Source organism: Eucalyptus grandis, chromosome 4 (genome assembly GCF_016545825.1).
Source record: "Eucalyptus grandis isolate ANBG69807.140 chromosome 4, ASM1654582v1, whole genome shotgun sequence".
NCBI classification, from domain to species: domain Eukaryota; kingdom Viridiplantae; phylum Streptophyta; class Magnoliopsida; order Myrtales; family Myrtaceae; genus Eucalyptus; species Eucalyptus grandis.
This window is the reverse complement of record NC_052615.1, coordinates 9,012,868-9,039,519: the sequence shown is the minus strand read 5'-3', so window position 1 is coordinate 9,039,519 and position 26,652 is coordinate 9,012,868. Positions and strand designations below refer to the sequence as shown.

General features: G+C 40.6%; 1 protein-coding gene and 1 pseudogene across 1 annotated transcript; both read right to left on the bottom strand.

Moving 5' to 3' along the window:
- LOC104440880 (L-type lectin-domain containing receptor kinase IX.1) lies at nucleotides 1-2,262 on the bottom strand. The gene has a single exon (XM_010053868.3). It carries the CDS (start codon nucleotides 2,197-2,199, stop codon nucleotides 109-111), a length of 2,091 nt encoding a protein of 696 aa, XP_010052170.2. The 5' UTR covers nucleotides 2,200-2,262; the 3' UTR covers nucleotides 1-108.
- Nucleotides 2,263-22,449: 20,187 nt separating this feature from the next.
- LOC104442600 lies at nucleotides 22,450-24,517 on the bottom strand (annotated as a pseudogene).
- Between the last annotated feature and the right edge of the window lie 2,135 nt (nucleotides 24,518-26,652).

Here is a 26,652-nt window from a genome sequence, read left to right as displayed (position 1 = left end):
TACACACATGATGAAATTTATATGAAAGCAGATAGTATCCAACATCAAATTTCGAAGTACAATTTACAATTCAAACTGATTATTCAAAAATATACCGAAAGTAGTAATTTATATTGTACTTGGGAGCAATGTAGTGGAAGCAGAACGGGGAGATTGTATGGAAGAGGTAGTAAATGTGGACACTTCGGTGCCGCTGGTCGAGGTGGTGTGAGATGAAACAATCGATGCCATGGTGAATGAGGATAAAGGTGCTAGGTATGTAGGAACCGGCAATTTTGATGGGAGATTGGGTAGCGGAGCATTAAAGTTTAGAACATTTAATGCTTCTCTTATGGAAGGGCGGGCGATGTGGTCTGGATGAGAGCACCACAGCCCTACAACCATCAAGCACTCTAGTTGCTTCTCATCAGAGTTAATACCAAGTTTGGACTCTGCTGCATCAAGCACCCTCCCGATCCCATATTGCTCCCAAACCCAATTCACCAATCGGATTTGGCCTTCCTTGGCCCTTGGCTCAACGACTTTTCTTCCACAAGCTATTTCTAATAGAACAATTCCGAAGCTGTAGACATCTGATTCCTTACTTGCCTTACCCGTGTAAACACATTCAGGAGCAAGATAGCCCATGGTTCCGGCCACTATTGTAGTTTGTAACCCTTTGGCATGGTCAACTAGTCTAGCCAAACCGAAGTCCCCTAATTTAGCACTAAAATCGGAATCAAGCATGATATTGCTGGACTTTACATCACGATGCAACACACACTGTTCCCATTCTTCATGGAGGTAAAGTAATGCTGAGGCTATTCCTTGCGCGATTTTGTATCGTTTCTCCCATGGCAAGAAGGTTCTTTCTTTGAATAGATGAGTATCTAGGCTACCATTAGACATGAACTCATAGATAAGGAGGAGTTCCTTTTTCTCATGACACCACCCGATAAGTTGGACTAAGTTTCTATGCCGGAGCCGGCTTATGGTCTTCACTTCGGTGGCATACTCCTTTATTCCTTGTCTTGACCCCGGATTAATCTTCTTGATTGCAACTTTGGCATTCACAGTGGTCAAGTATCCTTCGTACACTCTCCCAAAGCCTCCTTCCCCAACTAACCGTTCAATTGCAAAATTGTTGGTCGCCACTACCACTTCCTTGTAGGAGAATTTCTTGGGCCCTGGCACTTGCTCGAATTCTTCATCGATTGCCAGAGCATCTTCTTCTCCGCTCATGTAAGTTCCTTTTCTCTTCAAACAGTGACGAAACCAAACAAAGGCTAGAACAAGAACCAGCCAAATGAAAGAACCTGAGCCTAAGGTAGCCCATAACCATAACTTGCTCTTTTTTCCAGCCACTTGCACGTTAGAGCGGAATTCCCATGCCTCAAGAGTGTGCAGCTCGAAATCCGTACCCGTTGCAGCGGAGAAGCCGAAATTCACCCACTCCGGCAAATACTTGGACATGTTGACTATATCGTAGATAGCGGAGGCTGTTATGTCAGTGCCCGTGGCATCTGCATCAATCATGACAACGCTCAAGTTCTGCGTGCTAGAATTGTACGTAATCGTAGCATTGATCCGTCCACCGCTCATGATTTTATCCTTGAACCAATCAACGCAGCTAGAGACCGCGGAAGTGAGATTATTCAAGTCTATACCAACATGTGCAACTTGTAAACAATTCGGGTCCACAACACCACTATAGTTGTTCCTATAAGTGTCGAACTCGACGGCTACAAAGGGAGTAGAAGAGATGGAAGGGTTGCTGTTCGGATTTATAAGACCGAGGTAGCGTCCCAATGAGTTGATCTGGATTTGAGACCCTTCGGGAACAAGAAAGAAGGTGAATCCATCGCCGAAAATGGAGTTTTCCTGCGAATCGATGATGAAGGTGAAGTTGGTGGTGAAATCCGCCACGTTCCCGGTGGCCTTGTCCCAAAGGCGCATCGGCTCATGATACATGGCCCACCCCCCGCTCACGTTCCCGGAGACCACGTTCCCGTAGACCCTTGTAAGTTGGATGAGGTTACCCGAAATAGACGCGTCGCCTTGGAATCGAATGCTATCATTGTCGAAAGTCTGGAAGCTGAAATCGATGCCTTGAGACGACGCCGAAGCCGTGAAGGCGATGGCTAGAGAGAGAACCAAGACTAGGAGTGATTGAAGCTCCCTCGTCTTGAAACTAACGATATTTGAGCTGCGAAGTTCCATTCTCTCTCAGGTTTCAAGATGCTCTTGGAACCAGGGAGTTAGCACAGCTTTTTGGTGCTCTGACATTGTTACACGGACATATATGTTTACGCGGTGGTCCCCAATCACCTAGGCTTTTGGTTCTTGAGCAACTTGCGATCAATTTCGGAAAGGTTCGATGTAAACGAAAATGAGACAGTCCACACGTGGTCCCATACGACAAAGACTTTAGACCACGAAAAGAAAAGAAAAGAGAACACAGTTTTATAAAGAATGACCAAAGGACACTTGATAGATCATTAATTAGGAGAAATACCGGCTGCGAAGCACTGATTCCACATGCCACTTGCGAGGAAAATCAATCCCATGGAAGATTGCCGACTTCCTTGGCCATCCATAGTCGGAGGCACCACTTGTGTGTCGATTTTGTAAACCATTTTAAAGTTCAGCACTGTTCTTATGTCAAACGGAGTCATTGATCACGCATGTGCTAAATGGAAGATGACTGCCAATTTTGAAAAGTGGGATCGATTATTGATTGTTATGATAAACAATATTATACAATGTAAAGGAAAAACGGACCCGCCCTTTCTTTCTTTATATTAGGCTTTTCTTGCTTGGTCAAAAACAACGGCCAATTACAAAAGTACACGGTGGGGCTGCCATTTGATTCTCTTTTCTATGTCGTGACTCGGAAAGGACTGTGACCCTGTGACTAGCTGGAAGCCGCCATCACACCCGTTGTTCTCAGCCGCCGAACGACGGACCCACCGGTAGGCTGGTGGGCGCCGCCATGAATCTATCCGCCCCTCGTCAATGCAAAATCTCTTTGCTTGTGTAGAATATGACTTACGAAATTTTTTTGTTAATTTTTTGTATCACAAGCCTCGAGAATGGAGTAATGTAATTCCCTTTATCTCGCTCCCGAGGCTAAGTTTCCGCGTCCGTAATAACTAACACCAGTTGCGATGAGCTTTGTCAATATCTAACCATGGCCTATGCTTGACCTTCAATAGATTTTTATTGCCCTAATCACTACTTAAATGATGTTTATCTCGAGCTAAGCCACATAATGGAGCGTTTTTTTTTTGGACAATTAATGGCTTAAAAAAAATCATCGGTCACTAGTTTTTCCAACAACTCTTTGGTAACTTATCATCACTTTTTTAACATACTATTAATTATATTGTTCACAAATTACCATTTTTTTTTTGTTTAGTTTTACCAACTTTTGTTCGCTCCCCATGTTAAAGCCTTAAAGAGTTGCTCAATTTTTATTTGGGTGACTTACCAACTTTTCTTTGATGTAATTCACATATAGGTTTAAGTTATCAACTCTAATTTGAATGATTTCCCAATATCTATTTGATTTTTTTTTTAAAGTTTATCAACTTTTATTTTGGTTTGCCAAATTTTATTTTTCTTTCCTACAAGCTCCATAAATTTATTAACTCTCATATGAATTTACCAACATTTACCTGTGTGGCTTACCAGCTTTTCTCCATGGGTTATCAATTAGTTTTGGTTACCAGTGCAAGGGTTTGGGATCCACTTTGTGATTCATCGCTCGTCTTGATGAGCTTCATCATCATCATCATCATCATCATCATCATCATCCTCCTCCTCCACGCTTCATTCTTGAATTTCGCACCCTTTCCTCATCTCCTTCTCCCTCTCGAGCGGATAAGCAAGCAAACCGGGCGACTCTGAACAAAAACCAAGCGCGACAACCATGTCTGCGACTACAAATCCATTGCTTTCTTCCAATTTCTATGGCGACAGAGTCCTGCTCTCTCCTCCAACTCCCAAAACCACGAAATCGTCCCTTCACTCGCAAATTTTCAGAAGAAAGTTAAGCGCCACTCGATCCGTCTTGAATAACGACGTACCCAATTTCGAGCGCTTGAAGTCGGCGCAATCCAAGGCGAGCCTGGCCGCACTCCTCTTCGCTTCTTCGATAGCGTACATTATTCAAATTACATCAATTACATCCAAATACCTCTGGGTTAGGCCCATATGCACATTTCAAAGTCTTAATTAATTCACAAGACTTGCAGGATGTTGAACAGGCCTGCAGAGAGCGGGACCTTTGCACTAGTGCTCTGATATAACCAATAAAATATAGTATGTCAATAGAAAATATACGTCATTGGAAAATCTAGAGCCGGTTTATAAGGTACTAAAACAAGCTTGATGGGTAAAGTTGGTGGGTTTTGGACTTGCGTTAATTAGCCTTTTCTCGCGAAAGAGACTGTTTAACGAATCAGAGTGACCGGATCGATGGCTCAGTGAGCGGTAAAGATCGATAATAACAAAGAGAAAGGTCAACGAAACAATGCCATATAAAGGACAAAAGATAGCTCATGTGAGTAGATTGGATGGGATGGGACCAAGGTCGTTTGTCCTTAAGATGAGATCAATAATGAAAGAAGGCATGGGACTTTGAAGCTTGTTTAATATAGCTCTAGACTCTAGTCTCGCTGTTCCTAAATGTTGACTTTGCGATAGACAAGGGTATTTTTAAGATTAAGATTAATATCACAAAAAATCATAAATTAATACATATGTAATAAATTTATTCCAAACTAATTTTTTGATTACTAAAAATTCTAAATTAGTACATTTATGATAAATTTACCTTCCATTAATTTTCGTTAAATTTTATTGTTAAATTGCTGAATTGGATAACACATGCGGATTAACAGGTGTACCGGTTTGGAGTTTTACCCTCCGTTTATCATAGGTGTATCGGTTTACGATTTTTTTAAATATTAATTTTATTTAATTGAAATTAACGGAGAATAAATTTGTTATAAATGTATTATTTGGATCTCAAAACTTTTGATATCTGAGTTGTAAAGCTTCATTCTCCTTGAGGTTTCTAGATTGCTCCTGAATTCGGGGACACTTGGAATGTTTCAACGTGTTGGAATATAATACGCGAAAACGACATGATCTTACAATTACGTTAATACAAAATCACCAAATAAATAAACGATAAATAATAAAGACTTCAGAGATTTACGTAATTTATTATGAATATCAATACTTATATCCATGGGGAGAGTTAGTAGCAAATAATCCACTATAATAAAAAAATCGGAGTTTATAATCGTTCACACGTTCTAGTATTTCTCATACCTAAATTTAAATTCAAATTCAAAATATTTATAAATATATAATATAAACTCACAGCATGAAAATAACCATGTGTTCAAGTCCAAGCAATACTCTTCTCGTAGGACCGAAAGTCAAGACTGCAGCGTTATTGAATTTTCTTCTTTCACATCCAAGTTGCTGCTTCTCGTCGGCTTCTAGACTTTCCTTTTGTGCGGCTCTCTGTCTACTTCGTAGGGCTTCGGCGGCTAGTGAGATAGAAAACTCTCGTTTTGCTTTCGTCCGTGTGTGCCCATGGTCAACAATTTGACGTGGGCCCACCATGCAGCAAAAAGAGTCGGCTGCTGCAAGTAAAAGAAGAAACCCTTACTTTTCTTTATTTTATTTCCTCTTTTATCTCGTAGCTATAGATTACCTTTTTCTTCCGTCGTTGCTTTCTTTTGGACATCCAAAAGAAAATCTAGTATGAGGAAAACTTCTTCATCCGATATATAAATCACTTGGAAAAATTCTTATTAATAAATTCAATTTAACAAATCATTGTCCAAATTTAAAATCGAGAGATTAATTTAACACAATGTAATAAAAAAAATGAGAGTGTCTTCCACAACAACTACTCTCTAGACTTGAAATATAAAAAGGAAAAAAATAGAAAAAGAAAATCGCAGGAATTAACACAATCTAAGGGGGTCATCTTAACAAATGTCAAGGTTGCCCTTCCATTGTTGATTAATTAAGAGTAGTTCCGACTGCAATGCATTACACATGCTAGCCACAACAAAAATCATTCTCATTAAAAAATTGTCAATGTCCTTTTTCTGACTAAAGATTCATTTGATAACATTTTTATTTCTGAGATTAATTTCTTTTTAAAAATATTTTTTTCTATTTTATTTCTTGGAATAATTTTCTTGTTAAGAATGTATTTGGTAACCGCAAAATTTCTATACCCAAGATAGAAAAATAATATGAATGCGTTTGGTGGGATTCTTAAATTATTTTTGTGACGAAGAATTTCTTTTATTTAAAAAAAAATTCTGACATTTTTCTTTTTTCCGTTTCTTTTTCTTCCTCCTTTAGCCGATCGCTAGGTCTCGGCAATGGCCGGCGATCGACTAGAGACAAGAGCCAACGACTTCACGGGCCTCGAGGGAGCCTCCTTGGTCACCGGTGAGGCTCTAATGACTAGTTAGAGGATGAAGATGAAGAAAAGAAAAAAAATGACTTATTTTAGAAATTGTTTCCAAAAAAAAAAAAATTAACTTTTTTTATTTCTTGTTTTTTTGTTCCAAATCTATTTCCTAACCGTTTTTCTATTCCAAGGAATAGAAAATTCAACTAAAGTTATCAAATGGATTGCTATTCTTCTTTTATTCGAGGAACAGAATAATAGAAATTTTGAGAAATAGAAATGTTAACAAATAAGCCCTAATTTAGTTTGGTTTTATAAAATTGATTTACAAAAGTGAGATGTCAAGCTGTTATTAAATTTTGAATATAGCTCTTTCCTGGAAAGGCACCGCTTTTTAATTTGCTCAATTACTAAGGCTGCCAACTTCGTCGGGGGATCATCTTGGAATGGTTCAACGAATCAGTAAGAACGATAATTGCGTTGAACATGTGTGATCGCCACGTAAATGCACTCCATCTTTGTTTTTGGACAAAAAATTTTCTGCGAAACGAAGGCAAGGTAAACGAACATTCTTTGAAATCTATCCAGCAAAAAAAAAAAAGAACTTGGGAGTTACAATTCACAGTAATTGTCAAAGTTCAACTGGAAATAAGAGCTCATTCAGCATATGAAATCGTTTTAGAAGAAGATGAACAAGAGGATCGCTTAGACAAGGTAGTACATGTGGACGTTTCGATGCTATGACCAGCTGGTTCACCACCAGTGGAGGCGCCAAAAGATGAAACCCTAAAAGATGAAAGGTGTGACCAGGTCGACAATATAGACAGAGGAGGTGCGAGATATGTTGGGACCGGCATTGTTGATGGAAGGGCAGGTGGCGAAGTATCAAAGTTTAGAATGTGGGGGTGCACAACATAAGTCCAATATTTTCTTTCAGGGAGATGGCGAAGAGAGAGTCCAAGTCTGAATCCGTTAACATATTCAGTTGAACCTTTTTTCATTCAAAAGATTAAGCCAATGAGTTATGAGCCAACTATAATATATTAATTGTTCTACATCACATTAATTATTTAATATGGGATTTCTTTAACATAACTCACTCACATGGACATCCTAATATGGAAGATTTAGAGCTTCTCTTATAGAGGGCCGATTTTGGAGTCTAGATGAGCACATTAAAGCCGTATGATCATCAATTGCTCCAATTGTTTGTCATCGAAATCACTGCGTGGTTTCGAGTCCACTACGTCTAGCAACTTTCCAATTCCATAGAGCTCCCAAACCCAATCCACTAGCCGAACTTGGCCCTCTGTTACCCGTGAATCCAAATCCGATTCCTTACTGGCTTCGCCTGTGTAAATGCATTGATGAGCCATATATCCCATGGTTTTGGCCAATACAGTTAGTCGTTTGTGACGCTTTGGTGTGGCTAACAAGTCTAGCCAAGCCAATCCAAAGTCCCCCAGCTTAGCATTCAAGTCTGAATCAAGCACAATGTTGCTTGACTTTATGTCCCTATGGACAACACATTGTTCCCATTCTTCATGGAGGTATAACAATGCAAAGATTATACCTTGTGCAATTTTGTACTGCTTTTTCCACGTCAAAGAGGTTCAGTGCTTGAATAAGTGAGAGTCTAAGCTACCATTAGACATGAACTCATAAATAAGGAGTTCCTTTTTCTCATGACACCAATCGATGAATTAGACTAAGTTTCTGTGCCTGAGTCGGCTGATGGTCTTCTCTTATGCGGCATACTCCTTTATCCCATGTCTCAACTCTCGAGTTATCTTCTTGATTGTGACATTAGAGTTAATGCCAATCAAGAGGCCTTCATAAATTTTTCTGAAACCCCCTTTCCCAAGCAATTGTGCAGCTGCAAAATTATCGGTCGCCTTACCAAGTCCCTGTAGGAGAACTTCTTGGGTCCGGTCACTTGGTTAAATTCTTCTTCAATTGACAGGAGATCATCCTCTTCTCCAATTCTGTCATTTATCTTTCTCTTTGACCAGTAAAAAAACCAAGCAAAGCCTAGTACAAAAGCGATGGAAAGAAAGAGCCTAAACCTTCTCATATGTGTTTGTGTCTGCAGGATTAGTACTGCTTGTTCTGTTCGCGTTTTCGGTGACTCGGAGATCAGACCTAAATTCCCATGAGTACAGAGTGCGACTCAAAGCTCAAACCCGTGGCCACCGAGAAACCGACTGTCACCCATTCTGGCAAATACTCTGTCAGGTTAACTGAATGGGAGTGCTTGGCAATGTTCCTTTTTGGATCTGTGGCATCGATCATGAGGACACTTACATCTTGCGCTCTAGAATTGTATGATATCGAAGCATTGTGAGTCCACCGCTCATGATTTTGTCCCCGAACCAATCCACTCATGTAAAGTTGACAGATGAGAAGTTAATCAAATCTGTACCAACATGTTCACACTGCGGGTCCCAAAAATTGGTGGACCTGTCATAGAAAGTGTCGAATTCCACAGCGATGGAATGTGGTAGAAGGGTCGGAAGGGTTTCGGTTCACACTTACAAGAGGAAGATTGCCACCAGACGAGTTGCTTGCGAAGTCTGACCCATTGGGGGCGAGAAAAAACGTCAATCCATCGGCAAATGTTTCATTATGTTCTGAACCGATGACAAAGCTGAATTGAGTGGTAAGTCTGCCATATTGCTAGTCGACTTATCCCAAAGGCACATCGGTTCGTGGTACGTGGCTCGACCCGCGCTGGAATTAAGGTTCTGATTCCTATCACTTATGGTGAGCTGGATGCGTGAAGGCAACTGAGAGGCGTCACCTTTGGGGACAATTCGACCATCGAAAGCCTGAAAATTAAACGATGTTCCATCATATGACACTGAAGCAATGAATGTGATGCTTAGATAGTGTTGGGAATATCGGATTCCCAAAAATCGGATTCGACACTAAATCAAATCCCTAAAACAAATGCGGAAGACAAGCCCAGGAATAACATGTATCACCGATCGAAAGTTACACTATATAATCGAGCGTACCTTATTGTCCACAGATTAAACACCAACGTTGAAGTTCGAGGGAAGAATCTGATCCCGGTCTACCAAGGAGCCTACCATTGGTTTAAAGGGGGGGACGAGTTACGTTGGTTTTTGGGAGAGGGAGAAAAGAAAAGCGTACATTTTTTCCAAAAGGTATGTTCTCTTTTTCTTTTCTCCCCTTAAATACGTCTTCTCCAAAAGACGTGTCCCATCAGCAAAAGACGTCCCCCTAAAAGTTACAACTCTTCAACTTATCCCTCTATCCATGGGCCCTAATTTTGTGGGCCAAGCTTTTAGGCCTAACATGGGCGGACGGGCCAACTTAGGCCCATCACATTAAATAATTAAAACCATCATCTCCCACTCGCACATGGTGGGCTGAACAGGATCCTCTTTACCTCTCTTCAACATTCATATCGGTGAACAATCCGTGCAACCAACATACTTTGAGAGCTCGTTGTCATATATCTATTAGGAATATATAGCAGCTCATAATGGGCATCACGCTCTGAGTAGATTTAATATGCAGTACCCTAGATTGATCGATCACATTTATATCTCTCTTGATCTCTTTTAATATGCAGCTCATAGTACTCACAATTATAATTATCCCAAAGACAGTCATAATTGGTCGACCAGTGAATACAAAATTACAATGTGATTCTCCAAATTCGATCTTCCTCTTTCCTTCAAACTCTCAATTTCAATTCAGCTTGCTTTTCTAGAAATGTCCCATTAGATCGAATCAACTTATGACCATTGGCAACATCCTAAGATAGCAAACACTAAATAGAAATCTTGAGAATAAGTAAAAATCATTAGGGCGCTTAAAATTGAGGAACTTTTTTCCTCAAGAGTCTCACACGGCATAAAAGTTGAGATCAAACTTTTGCCACTCTTATTGGTCGTCTCATGCATACGTAGTATGAAATATGTATTACGGTATTAACTACTTTTCCATGGAGCGTATGTCTATACCTTCAATATCGTACATATGATAGTTCAGACATACCCAATGTCTAACTTGAGTTCACGTATTTACTCATTCACAAAATTCATAAGAACTCACATTTGGCATCTTAGACAAATAAAGTAAAATATGTGGGGATTTTTTTACTTTCAGACATAGTAAGTATTATGTCCTCATCTTAACATTCAGTTAAGACGACATATGTATTTTAAGCTTGAGTTCTCGATTATCACCTAGATAATAAGCTTAAAAACAGTCTCATTTCTATTTATCACACAGTAAATAGAGACGATTACCTGTATGAGTGGGCCAATCTTATATCTGTCTGACATACTTTTTCAACTTAAAAGTAATGCACTGAGCATTAAGATGCATAAAGATCAAACAAAGATTTATAGGCATTAATAATGAAAAACACAAGTTCATAAATGTGAACCACTCAGGGAAATTAAAATCCAGTACATAAGACTTTACGCAATCCTAGAGATTTTACATGACCATAAAACATATTTCTAGGTATTGGCTTTGTCATAGGATCTGGTACCATTCTATGCGTAGATATGTACTGTAAGTTCACATCCTTTTGAGCAACCATATCTTTGACAAAGTTATATTTGGTATCTATATGTTTGGTCTTGCCATGATAGTTTGGATCTTTGGTGTACATTATAGCTGCTTAGCTATCAGAGTTAACCAATAATGGATTTGTAGCTTTCTCAATAACACCTAAATGATCCAAAAATATCTTAAGCCAAACTCCTTCTTGTACCGCTGCTGATAATGCCACGAACTCAGCTTCCATCGTGGACAAGGCTATACACGTTTGCTTCTTACTGCTCCATGATATGGCGCCATTGTTTAGTAAGAAAGAAAATCCAAAGGTAGATTTTCTTTTATCTAAATCTTCTCCCCAATTAGCATCTGAATAGCCTTTAAATCGCAGATCCTTTCCTTGGTAATTCAACTTATAATCAGCAGTTCCCTTCAGATATCTCAGTATTCTCTTAACGGCTTTCCAATGTGCTTGACCTGGATTGGATTGGTATCTACTCACCATTCCAACTGCAAAACATATGTCAGGTCTTGTACACATCATAGCGTACATCAAGCTCCCAACGGCACTAGCATAAGGAACATGTTTCATTTGTTCCTTCTTTTGTGGAGTCCTTGGACACAGTCTATGGCTCAATCTTTCACCTTTTGCAATAGGAGTGTCTATGGGTTTACAATCTTGCATATGAAATTGTTCAAGAACCTTATTTATATATGTTTCTTGCGAAAGAGATAACGACCTCTTAGAACGATCTCTTGAAATCTTAACTCCAAGAATGTATGCAGCCTTACCCATATCCTTCATCTCAAAGTTAGAAGACAACCAACTCTTGACAGTATTAACAAACTTTATATTGCTTCCGGCAATTAGTAAATCATCAACATATAATGATATGATCACAAATTGATCATTGGATCTTTTGATATATACACAATGATCCTCATCTATCATTGTAAAATCATATGCCATTATGGCATTATGAAAACGTATATACCATTGTCTTGACGATTGCTTAAGGCCATATATTGATCTCAAAAGTCGACATACCTTTCCTTCTTGGCCTTCTTTAATGAAATCGGCAGGTTGCTCCATATATATTTCTTCCTCTAATTCTCCATTGAGGAAAACAGTCTTTATATCCATTTGATGTAACTCAAGATTCATACTAGCCACTATTGCCAGAATAATGCGAATCGAGATAAATCTCAGTACATGAAAAAATGTTTCTTTATAATCAATTTCTTCCTGTTGGTTATACCCCTTCGTTACAAGGCGAGCCTTATGCCTTTCTATCGAGCCATCATCTTTTCGCTTTATTTTGAGAACCCACTTGTTCCCAATAGCTTTGCGTCCCTTTGGAAGATCAACCAGTTCCCAAACTTGGTTTGACTTCATTGACTCAATCTCCTCTTCCATTGCATGAATGCATTTTTCCTTACTAGGGCAATTGAGAGCCTCATTAATATTTCTTGGCTCATCCTCATCTTACGGAGAAATCATAAAAGTTTCCCTTTCAATGTCAAAATGTTGATGGGGAATGCTTTTGCGACTTGTTGCCGTATGGGAGATTGTACACTTTACACATCATTTCCCATTATGCTCCCACTAGGATTAGATAATGATGATGTCGTCTCATCATGTGGTTGTAATTGAGAATGAGTTGAATTTAATTCGTCATTTCTCATATTACTCCCACTTGCACGAACTCAACTAATATAATTATCTTGATCCAAGGTTTCAAATAGGGAGTAATCTTTACCTATTTCGCCCTTCTTAGGAAATTCATCCTCTAAGAATGTGACATCCCGTAATTCAAATTCAGTTATACTCCCACTTTCCTGCTCACCTATGAACACATATCCTTTTAAGTGTTCGGAGTATCTTATGAAAATACTATTCTTTCCTCTGGGACCCAATTTCCCAAACTTGTGAGAGGGCTCATGAGTATAGGCAGCACAATCCCATAACTTAACAAAACTTAAGTCCGGTTTTCTACCTATCCATAACTCATATGGAGTGGAAGTATCTGATTTGGAAGGCACTCGGTTAAATATATAGGCAGTAGTTAATAACGCATCACTCCAAAAAGTGATAGGTAAGTTAGCATGCACCATCATGGACCTAACCATTTCCAGTAGGGTTCTGTTTCTTCTTTCCGCAACACCATTTTGTTGAGGAGTATATGGAATAGACAACTGTCTTTCTATTCATTTTTCATCACATAATTTTTTGAACTCATCAGATAAATATTCTCGACCTCGATTAGATCTTAATACTTTTATTTTCTTGTCTAATTCATTTTCTACCAAGTTCATAAACCTTTTGAAACAACTTAATACTTCAGATTTATGAGAAATCAAATATACATATCCGAATCGAGTATAATCATCTATAAAAGTGATGAAGTAAACAGCCCCATGCCTTCCTCTCACATTCATTGGACCACAGATGTCAGAATGGATTAAGTGCAGAGGAAATTCAGGTCTTTTACCTTTTCCAAATTGTTTCATTGTCGTTTTCCCTACTAGGCAATGCTCACATATGGGCAAATCAACTTTTTCAATGTTGCCCAACAAACCCTCTTTGGCTAGTTTATTTATACGTTGTTGGCCAATATGACCAAGTCTAGCATGCCACACATTCACATCATTATTATATGAATTAAGAGACGTGAGAATGAAATAACAAACATTTGCATTAACATAGTCAATATCTAATACAATGAAACCATCCAGAAAATAACTGCAACCATAGTAATTTGTATCAAAAAACAAATCAACACCTCTATTATGGAAGTTCATATTAAAACCTAGCTTGACCAACACTAAAACAGATACTAAATTCCGAAAAATCTCCAGAGCATACAATACATCATGTAAGAATAAAATGCATCCACCACGTATGTTCAGTTGGCAGGTGCCAATTCCTTTTACTTCAACTCTGGAGTTGTTTCCCACATAAATCCGCTAAGTTCCAGTTGGTACTCGTCGGAATTCGACGAAGGATCCTCTATCCTTCGCTACATGGTCTGTCGCTCCTGAATCTATAGTCCACAAAGGATTAGACTCAGTCAAGAATACAGAACTTGATACATAGACAAAGTTCTTAAAAGCACAAGAGGTGTATACCTTCTTTGGCTCACGACAGTCGCGAGCATAGTGACCCTTCTTGTCACAATTGTAACACTTTACCCTTGTAAGCTTCTTCATTCAAGGACGCTTTCCTCTTTCATGTTGGTTAAACTTAGGTTTCTTCCCTGAAGGACCTACTTTCCTGCCTTTCCCTTTATAAAATCAGTTAGGACGTTTGCGCTTGGAGCTCGAAGCTCCATGTGAGCTAGAACCAGCACGATAGATTTCAACTTTCAGCTTAGCCGCCAAGAGGCGGTCTTCTTCCAGCTTAAGATGACGCACTGCATCCTCAAAGGTTTTGATATTTTCATTATGGGTCAGGTGCACCTTCATATGCTCCCAACTCTAAGGCAAGGAATGAATCACTACTTGCACTTGCTGTTCATCAGTTAGGACATGACCAGTATCTTTCAGCTCATTAATCATGTTCGACATCTTTCTAAGATGTTGCTTCATGGTCTGACCATGAGACTTCTTATAAGAGTCAAACCTAATATTGAGCCGCCTCGCCTTGGTCACCGAAGTATGACCAAATCTTGCTGCCAATGCTTCCCACATTTCCTTGGCATTCTCAAAACGCCTAAAATCTCGCATGACATCATTTTCCATGCTACTTAGCAACGTAATGCGAGCAAAAGAGTTCTTTCTTTTCCATGCAGCAAATGCTTCCTTATCTCTCTTGTGTTGTGAAGTGTTTCATTCTTCAGGTTCTACCATGGTTAGGTTAAGAGCTTCTAGTGCCTCTTGCTCTTCCAGCACATATTGGATTTTCATGTGCAAGATTTCATAGTTGTTGCCATTGAGCTTTTCACCTTTATTCAGCTCGGCAACTATGCTCTTTGTGGCTGAAGCCATTGATTTGAACACATTAGACATATATGCACGAATTATTAATGCCTATCATTTATGCATCTATTTTGCACAGATCCATCATATTAATGAACAATTTCAAGTAAGGTTTCAGAATCAAAATGTCACTATGTTTCCAATCATCCTCCAAAAATCATAACTTAAAACTATCATTAATATAATTGTCCATGCAAAATAAATTCTATGAAGCTACAAAAACTTCTATGAACTACCCATAGCAATCAACAATAACATAAATCAAATAATATTTGACATACAATAGAATAATAATGTTTTCACATAATACAACTTACATATCAGTTGTTACACCAACAATAATTAGGTAGAAAAATATTACATAAGATGTCCACAAAGCACACTAAACAAAGACCAGCCAATACATCTAACACCAAGTCAGTACACGAATTGGGAAAGATCCTCTTTTGCTCAATTTCTTGATATTTTCCCTTGTAACAATCCATTAATAATCATCTATAAAATCCATCACAATTTTCCTATATGAAGCGGCTTTGTTGACATCCCATATGCGATTCAACACTCTTTGTCATTATGGTAGAAGGGTGTTCATGAAAAATCGCACAATCTCAGACTGTGGCAAGGGACGACCATATATGACCTTTTGAATTTTCCCGTTGACTTTAAGAATGTGATCAATTAAGTCACCACTCTCCCATCGATGATCAGTTAGCTCAGCTATCAACTTAGAAAGCCTTTCATTTTGTTTATCGGTAATTGCGCGAACATGTGTGCGCAACCTTAGGGGAGGCATTGTTCCTGCAACAAATGCAGAACAAATAAAGGATTACATATAATCCATAAAGACTTAATTGGAAAAAGAAACATTTTCTTTTCCTTTTTTTTTGGTCAACAGTCAACGGTCAATGGTCAAGTCAACAGTCGGAGTCAACGGGCGGCGGGTTGGGCCGGCCGAACTAGACGGGCTGGTTGGGCAAACCGATTGGCACGTGCCGGAGCGTGCGAGGGCTGACATCACGCAGACGTCAGTTGGCGCGTGCGCGGCACGCGCTAGGCTTTCGCGTGTGCGTCGCACGCGCCTTCGATCAAAATGGCGCGTGTGATGGCCGCGCGTGGTGTGGCATCCCGGAATTTCATAAAAATCTCTAAATATGCCATGGGCTATGGATAGGCGGTAGAAGTACCGCTATTTTTTTTGTAGCCTCCTAGTCCATGAGTTGCAATGAGGTGTGTGGCCAAGTCCTTAAATGGATGAATTTTGGGAAATGAAGTTTTATCTTTGGCCATGTGTATGTGATAAATTGGAACTTATGGAATTATAATTTCAAGTGTATAGTCATCTTAATTTGTAATTTAGTATTTTAATTTAATAGGGATTTAAGTAATTTTAAAAGGATTGAATTTGGGCTAATTAAGCTTGGGTCTTATGCCCAAGATGGATGGGCCTAAGATGGGCCAAGCCCACGGATGGGGTTGTCGCCGGCCCAAGGGAGGCCCAAGAAGAGGATGGCCGGCCCATTGCATGGGTCTTGCCAAGTGGCAAGGAGAGCTTGCATGCATTGACCATCAAGGGAGGCATGTGATGATTGCTAATGATGGAGAATTGGGGGAATAAAAGGGAAGGAGAGAGAGAGTGGCTGGTTGGGTTGCCGTCCAAGTGAGAAAGAGAGAGAGTGAGTTGCGAGAGAGAGGAACCAAGAGGGAGGAGAGGAAGGAGCTTGCTGTTCGTCCACCCGTCGCCGCCCGTTCGCCGCCCATTCGCCGCCATGTGCTCATCGCTAGCTCGTTTTAGAGGCAAGTTAGGATCCTCTTGCTACTCTTGCATGTGTGTCTTGCATGTATGTTTGGAGTAGTGTCGAATTTTGGGTGATTAGGAGGGAGAAACCGAAGCTAGAATGACTTGTTCTTGAGTGATGTTGCTGTTTTCGCATGAACCGCCTGAGCCAGAATCTTGTGAGAGCTTGCATGCATGTCTTGAGTTCGATTTTGACTTTTATTTCTTCATGAAAGTTGTAGCCAACATCTTAAACTACAATATTCTAAAAGTTGGTGCAAAATTATGAATACTTAAGGGGTCAAACTCTCATCCTACGGAGACACTAGATCTGGAACTGTTTTGCTGACCTTGTGGTAGATTTGTGGTTGCATGTTGATTTTTATCAAGAATATCTCTTCGACTTCTTCATGGAACTTGTAAAGAACATTTCAAGGACTAAAATACTCAAATTTGAAGTAAAATGAACAAGTATAGCCTAGTGAATCGATTTACTCTTGAAGACAGTAAATCTGGAGACGCGGTACTGGACACCCGAGACTTCATGGACCCATATGGTGACCGTTCTTTTGAAATGTGACTTAGATCCCTTAATTAAAGTTGTAGGGGACCTCTTGAAGTAAAACATATCCAAATTTCAGAGGAAACGAAGAAGAATAAGTGGGTAAAAAATCGGTATTTCGGAGATGACTACACTGGACGTTTCGGTATGAGGACCAGAAGCTTCGAACGACTATAGGAAAATATAAAACGAATCTGGCCTATAAGTCTTCATGAAAAGTCTACCTTAGTGTCTTAAATATAACCTGGTAAAATTTCATAATTTTCGGAGGTCGTTCGGGGTATTTTAATCGAATTATTTCAAAAACTGCATATTCTGTTTTTATCCGAAATTGCATGCTGTGATTGTGTGAATTATGTCTTTTGTGTGGAACTTTATTGGCCATGTGTTTTTCATGAAATCATCATCTTATTGTCTGGTTTATCATATGCCTTAATTTCATGATTTTTGGGAATCATATGGAAATTTAATTTAAATATTTTAAAAAATGGTATAAGCTGGAATTTAAATAAATTTAAAAAAGGCATGATAAATGGGCTATTCTAAATTGTATGAATTCCATAAATTTTATTTTTATGAATGATTGCATTTTGCTGCATGTATGATGATGACTGATGATGCATGTATAAATCAAAGGATGAAAGTGATTTTATTTTGCTATTATATCATGTGCCATGCTAAGTTGAGACCTAAATTGGTAAACATGATCAATGATAAATGAGGAAACTGTTTGTGGCAGATGATAATGCCCTGGGAGTATCAGGATGCCCGGGATGGGGGGTGCCGGATGCCCGGAATGTATAGAGATACATGGCTGGATGGCCTCGGGAGTTTCGAGATGCCCGGATTAGTTGGGTGCTGGAAGCCTCGAAGGTCTTTGCCCAAGGGGATGCCTCGTGATGCCAGTTGGGATGCGAGATGCCCGGAATGTGGGGGTGTTGGATGCTCGATGGCCTTAAATGGCTGAGTACCGGAGGTTTTTCTCGCGATGCCAGGATGGGGTGCAAGTGATAAAGTGTGGGATGAAATTAATGATCCCGAGAAAGAGTGATGTGGTGATCAAATTGAAAATTTAAAAGTGGAAATTGAATCATGCATATATGACATGATATGATGATGATCACCTATGGCATGAAGATATGCATATATGACATAATATGATGATGATGATCACCTATGGCATGATGATATGCATATATGACATAATATGATGATGATGATCACCTATGGCATGATGACATGTATATATGATATGATGATGATCACCTATGGCATGATGATATGCATATATGACATGATATGATGATGATCACCTATGGCATCATGACATGTATATATGATATGATGATGATCACTTATGGCATGATGACACAAGTCTCCTATCTTCATGATGACATGTGGCATGATGACATGTATGTATTATAATTGTGATGAAGATGTATGATGGTATATGCATGGCTTCAAGGTAAGTATGCTTAGATGCATGAATGGCATGTATGATGTTGTGATTGTATTATATGATGCATTGAGTGGTTATTGGATTCCTTTACTTACTGAGTGGTTGTACTCATCCCTTCGGGGACCAACATTTCAGATTAGCAGGATGTCACTCCCTGTTGTCACGCGGGGGTATTTTACGACATTCCTTCAGATGTAGAGGTCGAGTGTGTGGAGATCGACTATCCCACCATTCATGGACTGACTTTTATTCGAGTGCGTACCATAGTGATGTACGACGTGGGCCTGGTTGGGGGCCCTGTCATTCAGGAGTTTATATCCGTCCATGTTCGTCGAGATGGAGCGATGCGTAGGATGTTGCCGCCGCCACCGCCTGATGCACCGGGATGGGTGTGAGGGCCCGTGCGTGTCAAGTAGGAGCTGAACTTTTTGGGATGGTTAGCCGACACTAGTGATGGGGAATCTTGCACGTTAGTTGTAGTGGGTTGAGTGTTTCTTTTTGGGTTATGGCCGAGTGTGGCTTCATGTCATGGCCTTTCTTTTGATGTACCGACCCAAGGAAACCCATCTTGAAAATATGTAAATAAAGTGTCGTGGCTTTGTCTTTTCTCATGATGATTAGTGGTGTGCAATTGTATCATGGTTGTTGGAGGGAGAGATGGAGATATTATATTTTGCTTCGCTAATGAGTCACGCTGGGACCGTTTTTAAAAAAAAAAAATTATGTTTATGATTATGACGCTTCTCATAAGAGATATAGCTAGTGTTCCATTAAGTGTAACGTCAGGTGTCTGTGGCTGCCCAAGGGGGTTCGGGGTGTCACACGTGGCGGCACGTCCGGCGGCTATCCACCACTTGTTTTTCTCATCTCGACGAGGGCTTTGATCTTACGCTTTTAGAAAAAAATTTCGACTTATAGAAAACCAAAAATCGGGGGGAACAGAATCGGGTGTCGGGATTTTTCCGCCCCTTATGGGCGTCGGCCGATTTTTCATGAAAATTCAATCAAAAATCATTCATTAACATGAAAGGGGTTGGGAAAACATAAACTAGGGCTCTGATACCAATGTTGGGAATATCGGATTCCCAAAAACCGGATTCGACACTAAATTGAACCCCTAAAATAAATGCGAAAGACAAGCCTAGGAATAACATGTATCACCGATCGAAAGTTACACTACATAATCGAGCGTACCTTATTGTCCACAGATTGAACAACAACGTTGAAGTTTGAGGGAAGAATCTGATCCCGGTCTACCAAGGATCCTACTATTGGTTCAAAGGGGGGGATGAGTTACGTTGGTTTTTGGGAGAGGGAGAAAAGAAAAGCGTACGTTTTTTCCAAAAGGTACGTTCTCTTTTTCTTTTCTCCCCTTAAATACATCTTCTCCAAAAGACGTGTCCCTTCAGCAAAAGACGTCCCCCCAAAAGTTACAACTCTTCAACGTATCCCTCCATCCAAGGGCCCTAATTTTGTGGGCCAGGCTTTTAGGCCCAACATGGGCGGACGGGCCAACTTAGGCCCATCACATTAAATAATTAAAACCATCAAATAGAAACAAAAAAGACAAAGAATAATGCTGGAAGCCTATGCATGTTCTCTTCTAAAGAAAACGCTTCTGCATGTCATGACGAAGGCTGTGAGTTTTTGTTTTTTTTTGTTTTTTTGGAGACCATCTTGAATTGGTTCAATGGAAATCCACAAGAAAAGGCTCGCAACCTTCTCGATGAATATTTTAAGGATGAAAACGGCAAGGTTAGGCGATGATCTTGCCATTGTTCTAATCAGAGAAATATGTTCCAAAGAAGAATAGTACATTGTAATGTGAAAATGTTAAATTTTAAGCAACATAAATCTAGTGGAAAACTTTAGTGAAAATGATATAATTGTGTTGGATGTCATATAATCGCGACATATTAGAAAATATCATTTAAATCTCATCAATTGCATATGAATTATTCTTGATGAAGTCTATCTGCACATCTCTGGATAGTGGGGCCTCTGGACTTGTCCTCAGGGTTATCAAAACAAGTATGTTATGTAATCAGACAAAGGATTCATCGTTGGAAAAAACCGAAGTTAGCTTATAAGATCCTGAAAAACCATGCCGGAGAAAGTTGGGAGCTTTGGACTAGGCTAATTAGCCTTTTCTCGTGTACGGTCCAAAGTTTGGACTCCAAACGGCCAGTTGAAAGAGACTGAGGGACGAATCATAGTAACCGGATCGATGTTTCAGTCAAGAAGCAATGATCGATCCTAACGAAGAGAAACGAAGTGCATGAAAACTTTGGATGGGATGGGACCAAGGCTGTGACATCCTGAATTTTGATCCCGTCTCGATAAAATGAAATAGGCATTTTGTTGACGCGCCTATGGTCCATTTTTTTTTTTTTTTTGAGTTAGCCATTCATGAGTGAACTGATCTATTGGGTGAAGCTGTTAAGGGATATAAACATGATAGACTTGAGAATTCGATTAGAAATCGATTGCTCAACTGTGATAATTGACAAGGGTCAATACGATACCGTTATAATGGATTGGTGATCGGATATAGGTCGATTCGATGGAATGACGTAATTGAATTGCAGGTAATTCTGCATGATTGCAAAATTCGTGTCGAATGGCACTAACTTGATTTCAGTCGATTCTATATTCGGTATCCGTAATTAAAACCTTGCGATTTTTACGACAACCGAGAGTTGCAGACGAGTCGAAGATGCACAAATGTGGATAAAAAATTATCGACCACGAGTCAAACACGCTAAAATCCCTAAAAGCTACCTGGTAGGTTAGGTCGCGCTAAAATCACGCTTGGTCGATTTTAACCATGAATCATCCATAGGGATTATAATAGCCTATATAAAATAAGTTCTAAGTTCCAAACAATTGAAATTAGTACCCATTTGGGAGTATTTGGCAAGTGGAATATATCTCATAGAGCATCATCTCGTCTAGAGGAAGATGGCGTTGGACATCGGGAGTATTTGGCAAGTGGGGATTGATATATTGCAAATAATGGTAACATTCAATAAGACAGAGATGAGTTCATTGGATTGGAACAATAAGACAAAAGTGTGGGGTTTATCAAACTTTATCAGGGAGCTTATTTTCTATATTCAACTCTAGTGCTTACCATTCCTCAATTTCGATTTTTGTTCTCAGTTGGTGTTAAAGTGTCCTGCATTCTCCCTTCATTTGTCGACTCAAAAGTCTGGATTAGCCTTTCTAATAGTTGGTTCCCGTGTTGTTTGTAGCAAATTGGTGGTAATTTGGCTTATTGGACCTCCTTTTTACGAACAAAAGAAAAAATGCATTTAGCTTCATCCGACTTTGAGTACGCTAGTGATCCTAAAAACTTCCATTACGAATGCAATTGGGGCATACTAGATCTTTCAATTTGTGCAATAAGAATATATATATTTAAAATTTTTAATAAAGAGCAACTAAAAAGTTTAAGATTTAAAAAGTAGTTTCAATATGAGTTCAGGCAATGAGAGCGCACCATATGTTTTCAACCTGAAATTTGTTCGAGGCTTTCACCTATAAATTGAGTTTTTACTTCCATGAAGCATGAAAGGACAATAGAAGAATGGTAGATTTTGCTAGGACACTCTAAAAAATAAATGAAGAATATATTTGATGAAATTTATATGAAAGCAGATAGTATTCGACATCAAATTTCAAGTACAATTTACAATTCAAACTGATTATTAAAAAATATACCGAAAGTAGTAATTTATATTGTACTTGGGAGCAATGTAGTGGAAGCAGAATGAGGAGATTATAAATGTGGACACTTCGGTGCCACTGGTCGAGGCGGTGTGAGATGAAACAATCGATGTCATGGTGCATGAGGATAGAGGTGCTAGATATGTAGGGACCAACAATTTCGATGGGAGATTGGGTAGCGGAGCATTAAAGTCGAGAACGTTTAATGCTTCTCTTATGGAAGGACGGGCAGTGTGGTCCGGATGAGAGCACCACAGCCCTACAACCATCAAGCACTCTAGTTGCTTCTCATCGAAATTGGTACCGAGTTTAGACTATGCTGCATCGAGTACCCTCCCAATCCCATATAGCTCCGAAACCCAATCCACCAATAGGACTTGGCTTTCATCGGCCCTTGGCTCGACGGCTTTTCTTCCACAAGCTATTTCTAATAGGACAATTCTGAAGCTATAGACATCTGATTCCTTACTCACCTTGTCGGTGTAAACACAATTAGGAGCCATATAGCCCATGGTTCCGGCTAATATTGTTGTTTGTAATCCTTTGGCATGGTCAACTAGTCTAGCCAAACCAAAGTCCCCTAATTTAGCATTAAAATTGGAATCGAGCATGATATTGCTGGACTTTATATCACGATGCAACATGCATTGTTCCCATTCTTCATGGAGGTAAAGTAATGCTGAGGCTATGCCTTGCGTGATTTTGTATCGTTTCTCCCATGGCAAGAAGGTTCTTTATTTGAATAGATGAGTATCCGGGCTACCATTAGACATGAACTCATAGATAAGGAGTTCCTTTTTCTCATGACACCACCCGATGAGTTGGACTAAATTTCTATGCCGGAGTTGGCTTATGGTCTTCACTTCGGTTGCATACTCCTTTATCCCTTGTCTTGACCCTGGATTAATCTTCTTGATTGCGACTTTGGCATTCATGGTGGTCAAGTATCCTTCGTACACTCTCCCAAAGCCCCCTTCTCCAAGCAACCGTTCAATTGCAAAATTATTTGGTTGCCACCACCAAGTCCTTGTGGGAGAATTTCTTGGGCCCTGGCACTTGCTCGAATTCTTCATCGATTGCCAAAGCATCTTCTTCTCCGCTCTTGTAAGTTCCTTTTCTCTTCGAACAGTGACGAAACCAAACAAAGGCTAGAACAAGAACCAGCAAAATGAAAGAACCTGAGCCTAAGGTAGCCCATAGCCATAACTTTCTCTTTTTTTCCAGTCACTAGCACATTAGAGCGGAATTCCCATGCTTCAAGAGTGTGGAACTCATAATCCGAACCCGTTGCAGCCGAGAAACCAAAACTCACCCACTCCGGCAAATACTTGGTCATGTTGACTATATTGTAGATAGCAGAGGAATTCATGTTGGTGCCCGTGGCATCCACATCGATCATGACAATGCTCAAGTTCTGCGTGCTAGAATTGTACGTAATCGTAGCATTGATCCGTCCACCACTCATGATTTTATCCTTGAACCAATCGACGCAGCTAGAGGCCGCAGAAGTGAGATTGTTCAAGTCTATACCAACATGTGCAACTTGTGAACAATTTGGGTCCACAACACCACTAAAGTTGTTGCGATAAGTGTCGAACTCGACAGCTACAAAGGAAGTAGAAGAGATTGAAGAGTTGCGGCTTGGACTTACAAGAGCGAAGTAGCGTCCCAAGGAGTCGAATGGCATTTGAGATCCTTTGGGGACAAGAAAGAAGGTGAATCCATCGCCGAATTTGGAGTTTCCCTGCGAATTGATGATGAAGGTGAAGTTGGTGGTGAAATCCGCCACGTTCCCGGTTGCCTTGTCCCAAAGGCGCATCGGCTTGTGGTACGTAGCCCACCCTTTGCTCATAGTGGCCTTTGTAAGTTGGATGAGGTCGCTCGAAATAGACGCATCACCTTGGAATCGAATATTATTATTGTCGAAAGTTCGGAAGCTGAAATCGATGCCCTGAGACGATGCTGAAGCCGTGAAGGCGATGGCTAGAGAGAGAACCAAGACTAGGAGTGATTGAAGCTCCCTGGTCTTGAAACTAATGATATTTGAGCTGTGAAGTTCCATTCTCTCTGAAGTTTCAAGATGCTCTTGGAACCAGGGAGTCAGCACTGTTTTTTGGTGCTCTGACATTGTTACACGCACATATATGTTTACGTGGTGGTCCCCAATCACCTAGGCTTTTGGTTCCTGAACAACTTGCGATCGATTTCGGAAAGATACGACAAAGAGTTTAGACCAGGGTTAAAAAAGAAAGAAAGAAAGAGAGAACACGGTCGTATAAAGAGTGACCAGAGGACACTTCATAGATCATTAATTAGGAGAAATACCGGCTGCAAAGCACTGATTCCACATGCCACTTGCGAGGAAAATCAATCCCATGGAAGATTGCGGATTTCCTTTGCCATCCATAGTCGAGGCACCCCTCGTGTGTCGATTTTGTAACCATTTTTAAGAAGTTCAGCACTGTTCTTATGTCAAACGGAGTCTTTGATCACCCATGTGCTAAATGGAAGATGACTGCCAATTTTGAAAAGTGGGATCGATTAACAATATTATGCAATGTAAAGGAAAAACGGACCCGCCCTTTCTTTCTTTATATTAGGCTTTTCTTGCTTGGCCAAAAACAACGGCCAATTACAATAGTACACGGTGGGGCTGCCATTTGATTCTCTTTTCTATGGTCGTGACACGGAAAGTGTTAAATTATGACTTGAGTTTGAATGTTTGCAAAATGCGATTCATTTGGATATCGTGGGACTTCATAAAAATTTACATAAAGAATTGCAGGTCTTCCTTTCTTTTCTTTTTCACGGACAGCTGAAACCCTACGAAACAGAAAAGGAAAGCTGCATGAAGTTCCTCTGCATGAAGAATTGTAAGTGGTGGGCCCAAGGTCATGAAGGCTTTATTTGATTTGGGCTTAAGGCCCGTCCGCCCAAGTTGGGCCCAGAAAGCCCGCCCCACGGGAATAGGGCCCGTGGAAAGAAGGGGGTATAAAAGGGAGGAGAGAGAGAGAGAGAGAAAAGGTACCGTTTTGATTAAAAGCAAAAACGTACGTCTTTTCTCTTCTTACGCTCTTTCTCTCCCAAAAGTAAAAGAACAGTAAGCATACGGCGCGCTTTTCTTCCCTTCAAGGCCTCCTCGGATCGAACAGAGTCTGATTTCTCTTCCTCCATTGGCGTCGGTGTTTAATCTGTGGCTAAAAGGTACGCTCGAATCTGTGGTGTGCTTTAGGATCGGTGATACGTGTTAGAATTCCCAGTGCTTGTCTTCCGCTTGAGTTTAGGGGTTCGATTTAGTGTCGAATCCAGTTTTTCGGGAATCAGTCATCCCAACATTGGTATCAGAGCCCTAGTTCACGTTTTCCCGATCAATTTGATGTTCTTTGATTGATTTTTTGCGAAGAAATTTTTGGCCGTACGGATCGGGACAAAAATCCCGACACCCGAGCGTTCTTCAGCCTTTTTATTGAGTTTTTGTAAGTCGAAACTGTTTTTTGAAAAGATGGGGAGAAAGGCGATGTCGAGACAAGTCTCGGAGGCACGCCGTGCACCGCTAGGCGATGCCACACGCGCCCACACACGCCCGCCGCCGCGCGTGGGCGTGACGCGCCCGGAAGCGCTACGCCGCCCGCACGTGCGGTACACGCGCGGTCGGCAAATCAGCGCGTGCGGCGCACCGGGCCGGCGAAAGGGGCACGTGCCGGTCCGTGGATCGACGCATGCCGACGCCAGCATGACGTCACCCAACGGTCAATAACCGCTAGGGTGACGCCATCGATGACGCCGCACGGCGACGCTACTGACGGCCACGGCCGGCGACCCGATCGGCGACCCGACCCGCGCGAGACCCGGCACGTGCTGGCTGATGTCTGCGTGACGTCAGCCCGCGCACGCGCGCGGCACGTGCCGTCGGTTCGCGCGAGCCGGGCCCACCGCCCGACGGCTCGGCCGGTCCGATTGGTCTGTCCGGTCCGACGACCGACAACCGTTGACCGCGACGACCGTTGACCGCCGTTGACCGTTGACAAAAAAAAAGGAAGGAAAAGAATGTGTTTCTTTTTCAATTAAGTCTATGTGGATTATAATGTGATCCCTTATTTGTTCCGCATTTGTTGTGTGAACAATGCCTCCTTCTGAGATTACGCGCACCTATTCGTGCAATTACCGATGAGCAAAAGGATAGG

Excerpts from the sequence above, each read along its gene's own strand:
- LOC104440880 (XM_010053868.3), bottom strand. The coding sequence starts at position 2,199 with ATGGAACTTCGCAGCTCAAATATCGTTAGTTTCAAGACGAGGGAGCTT.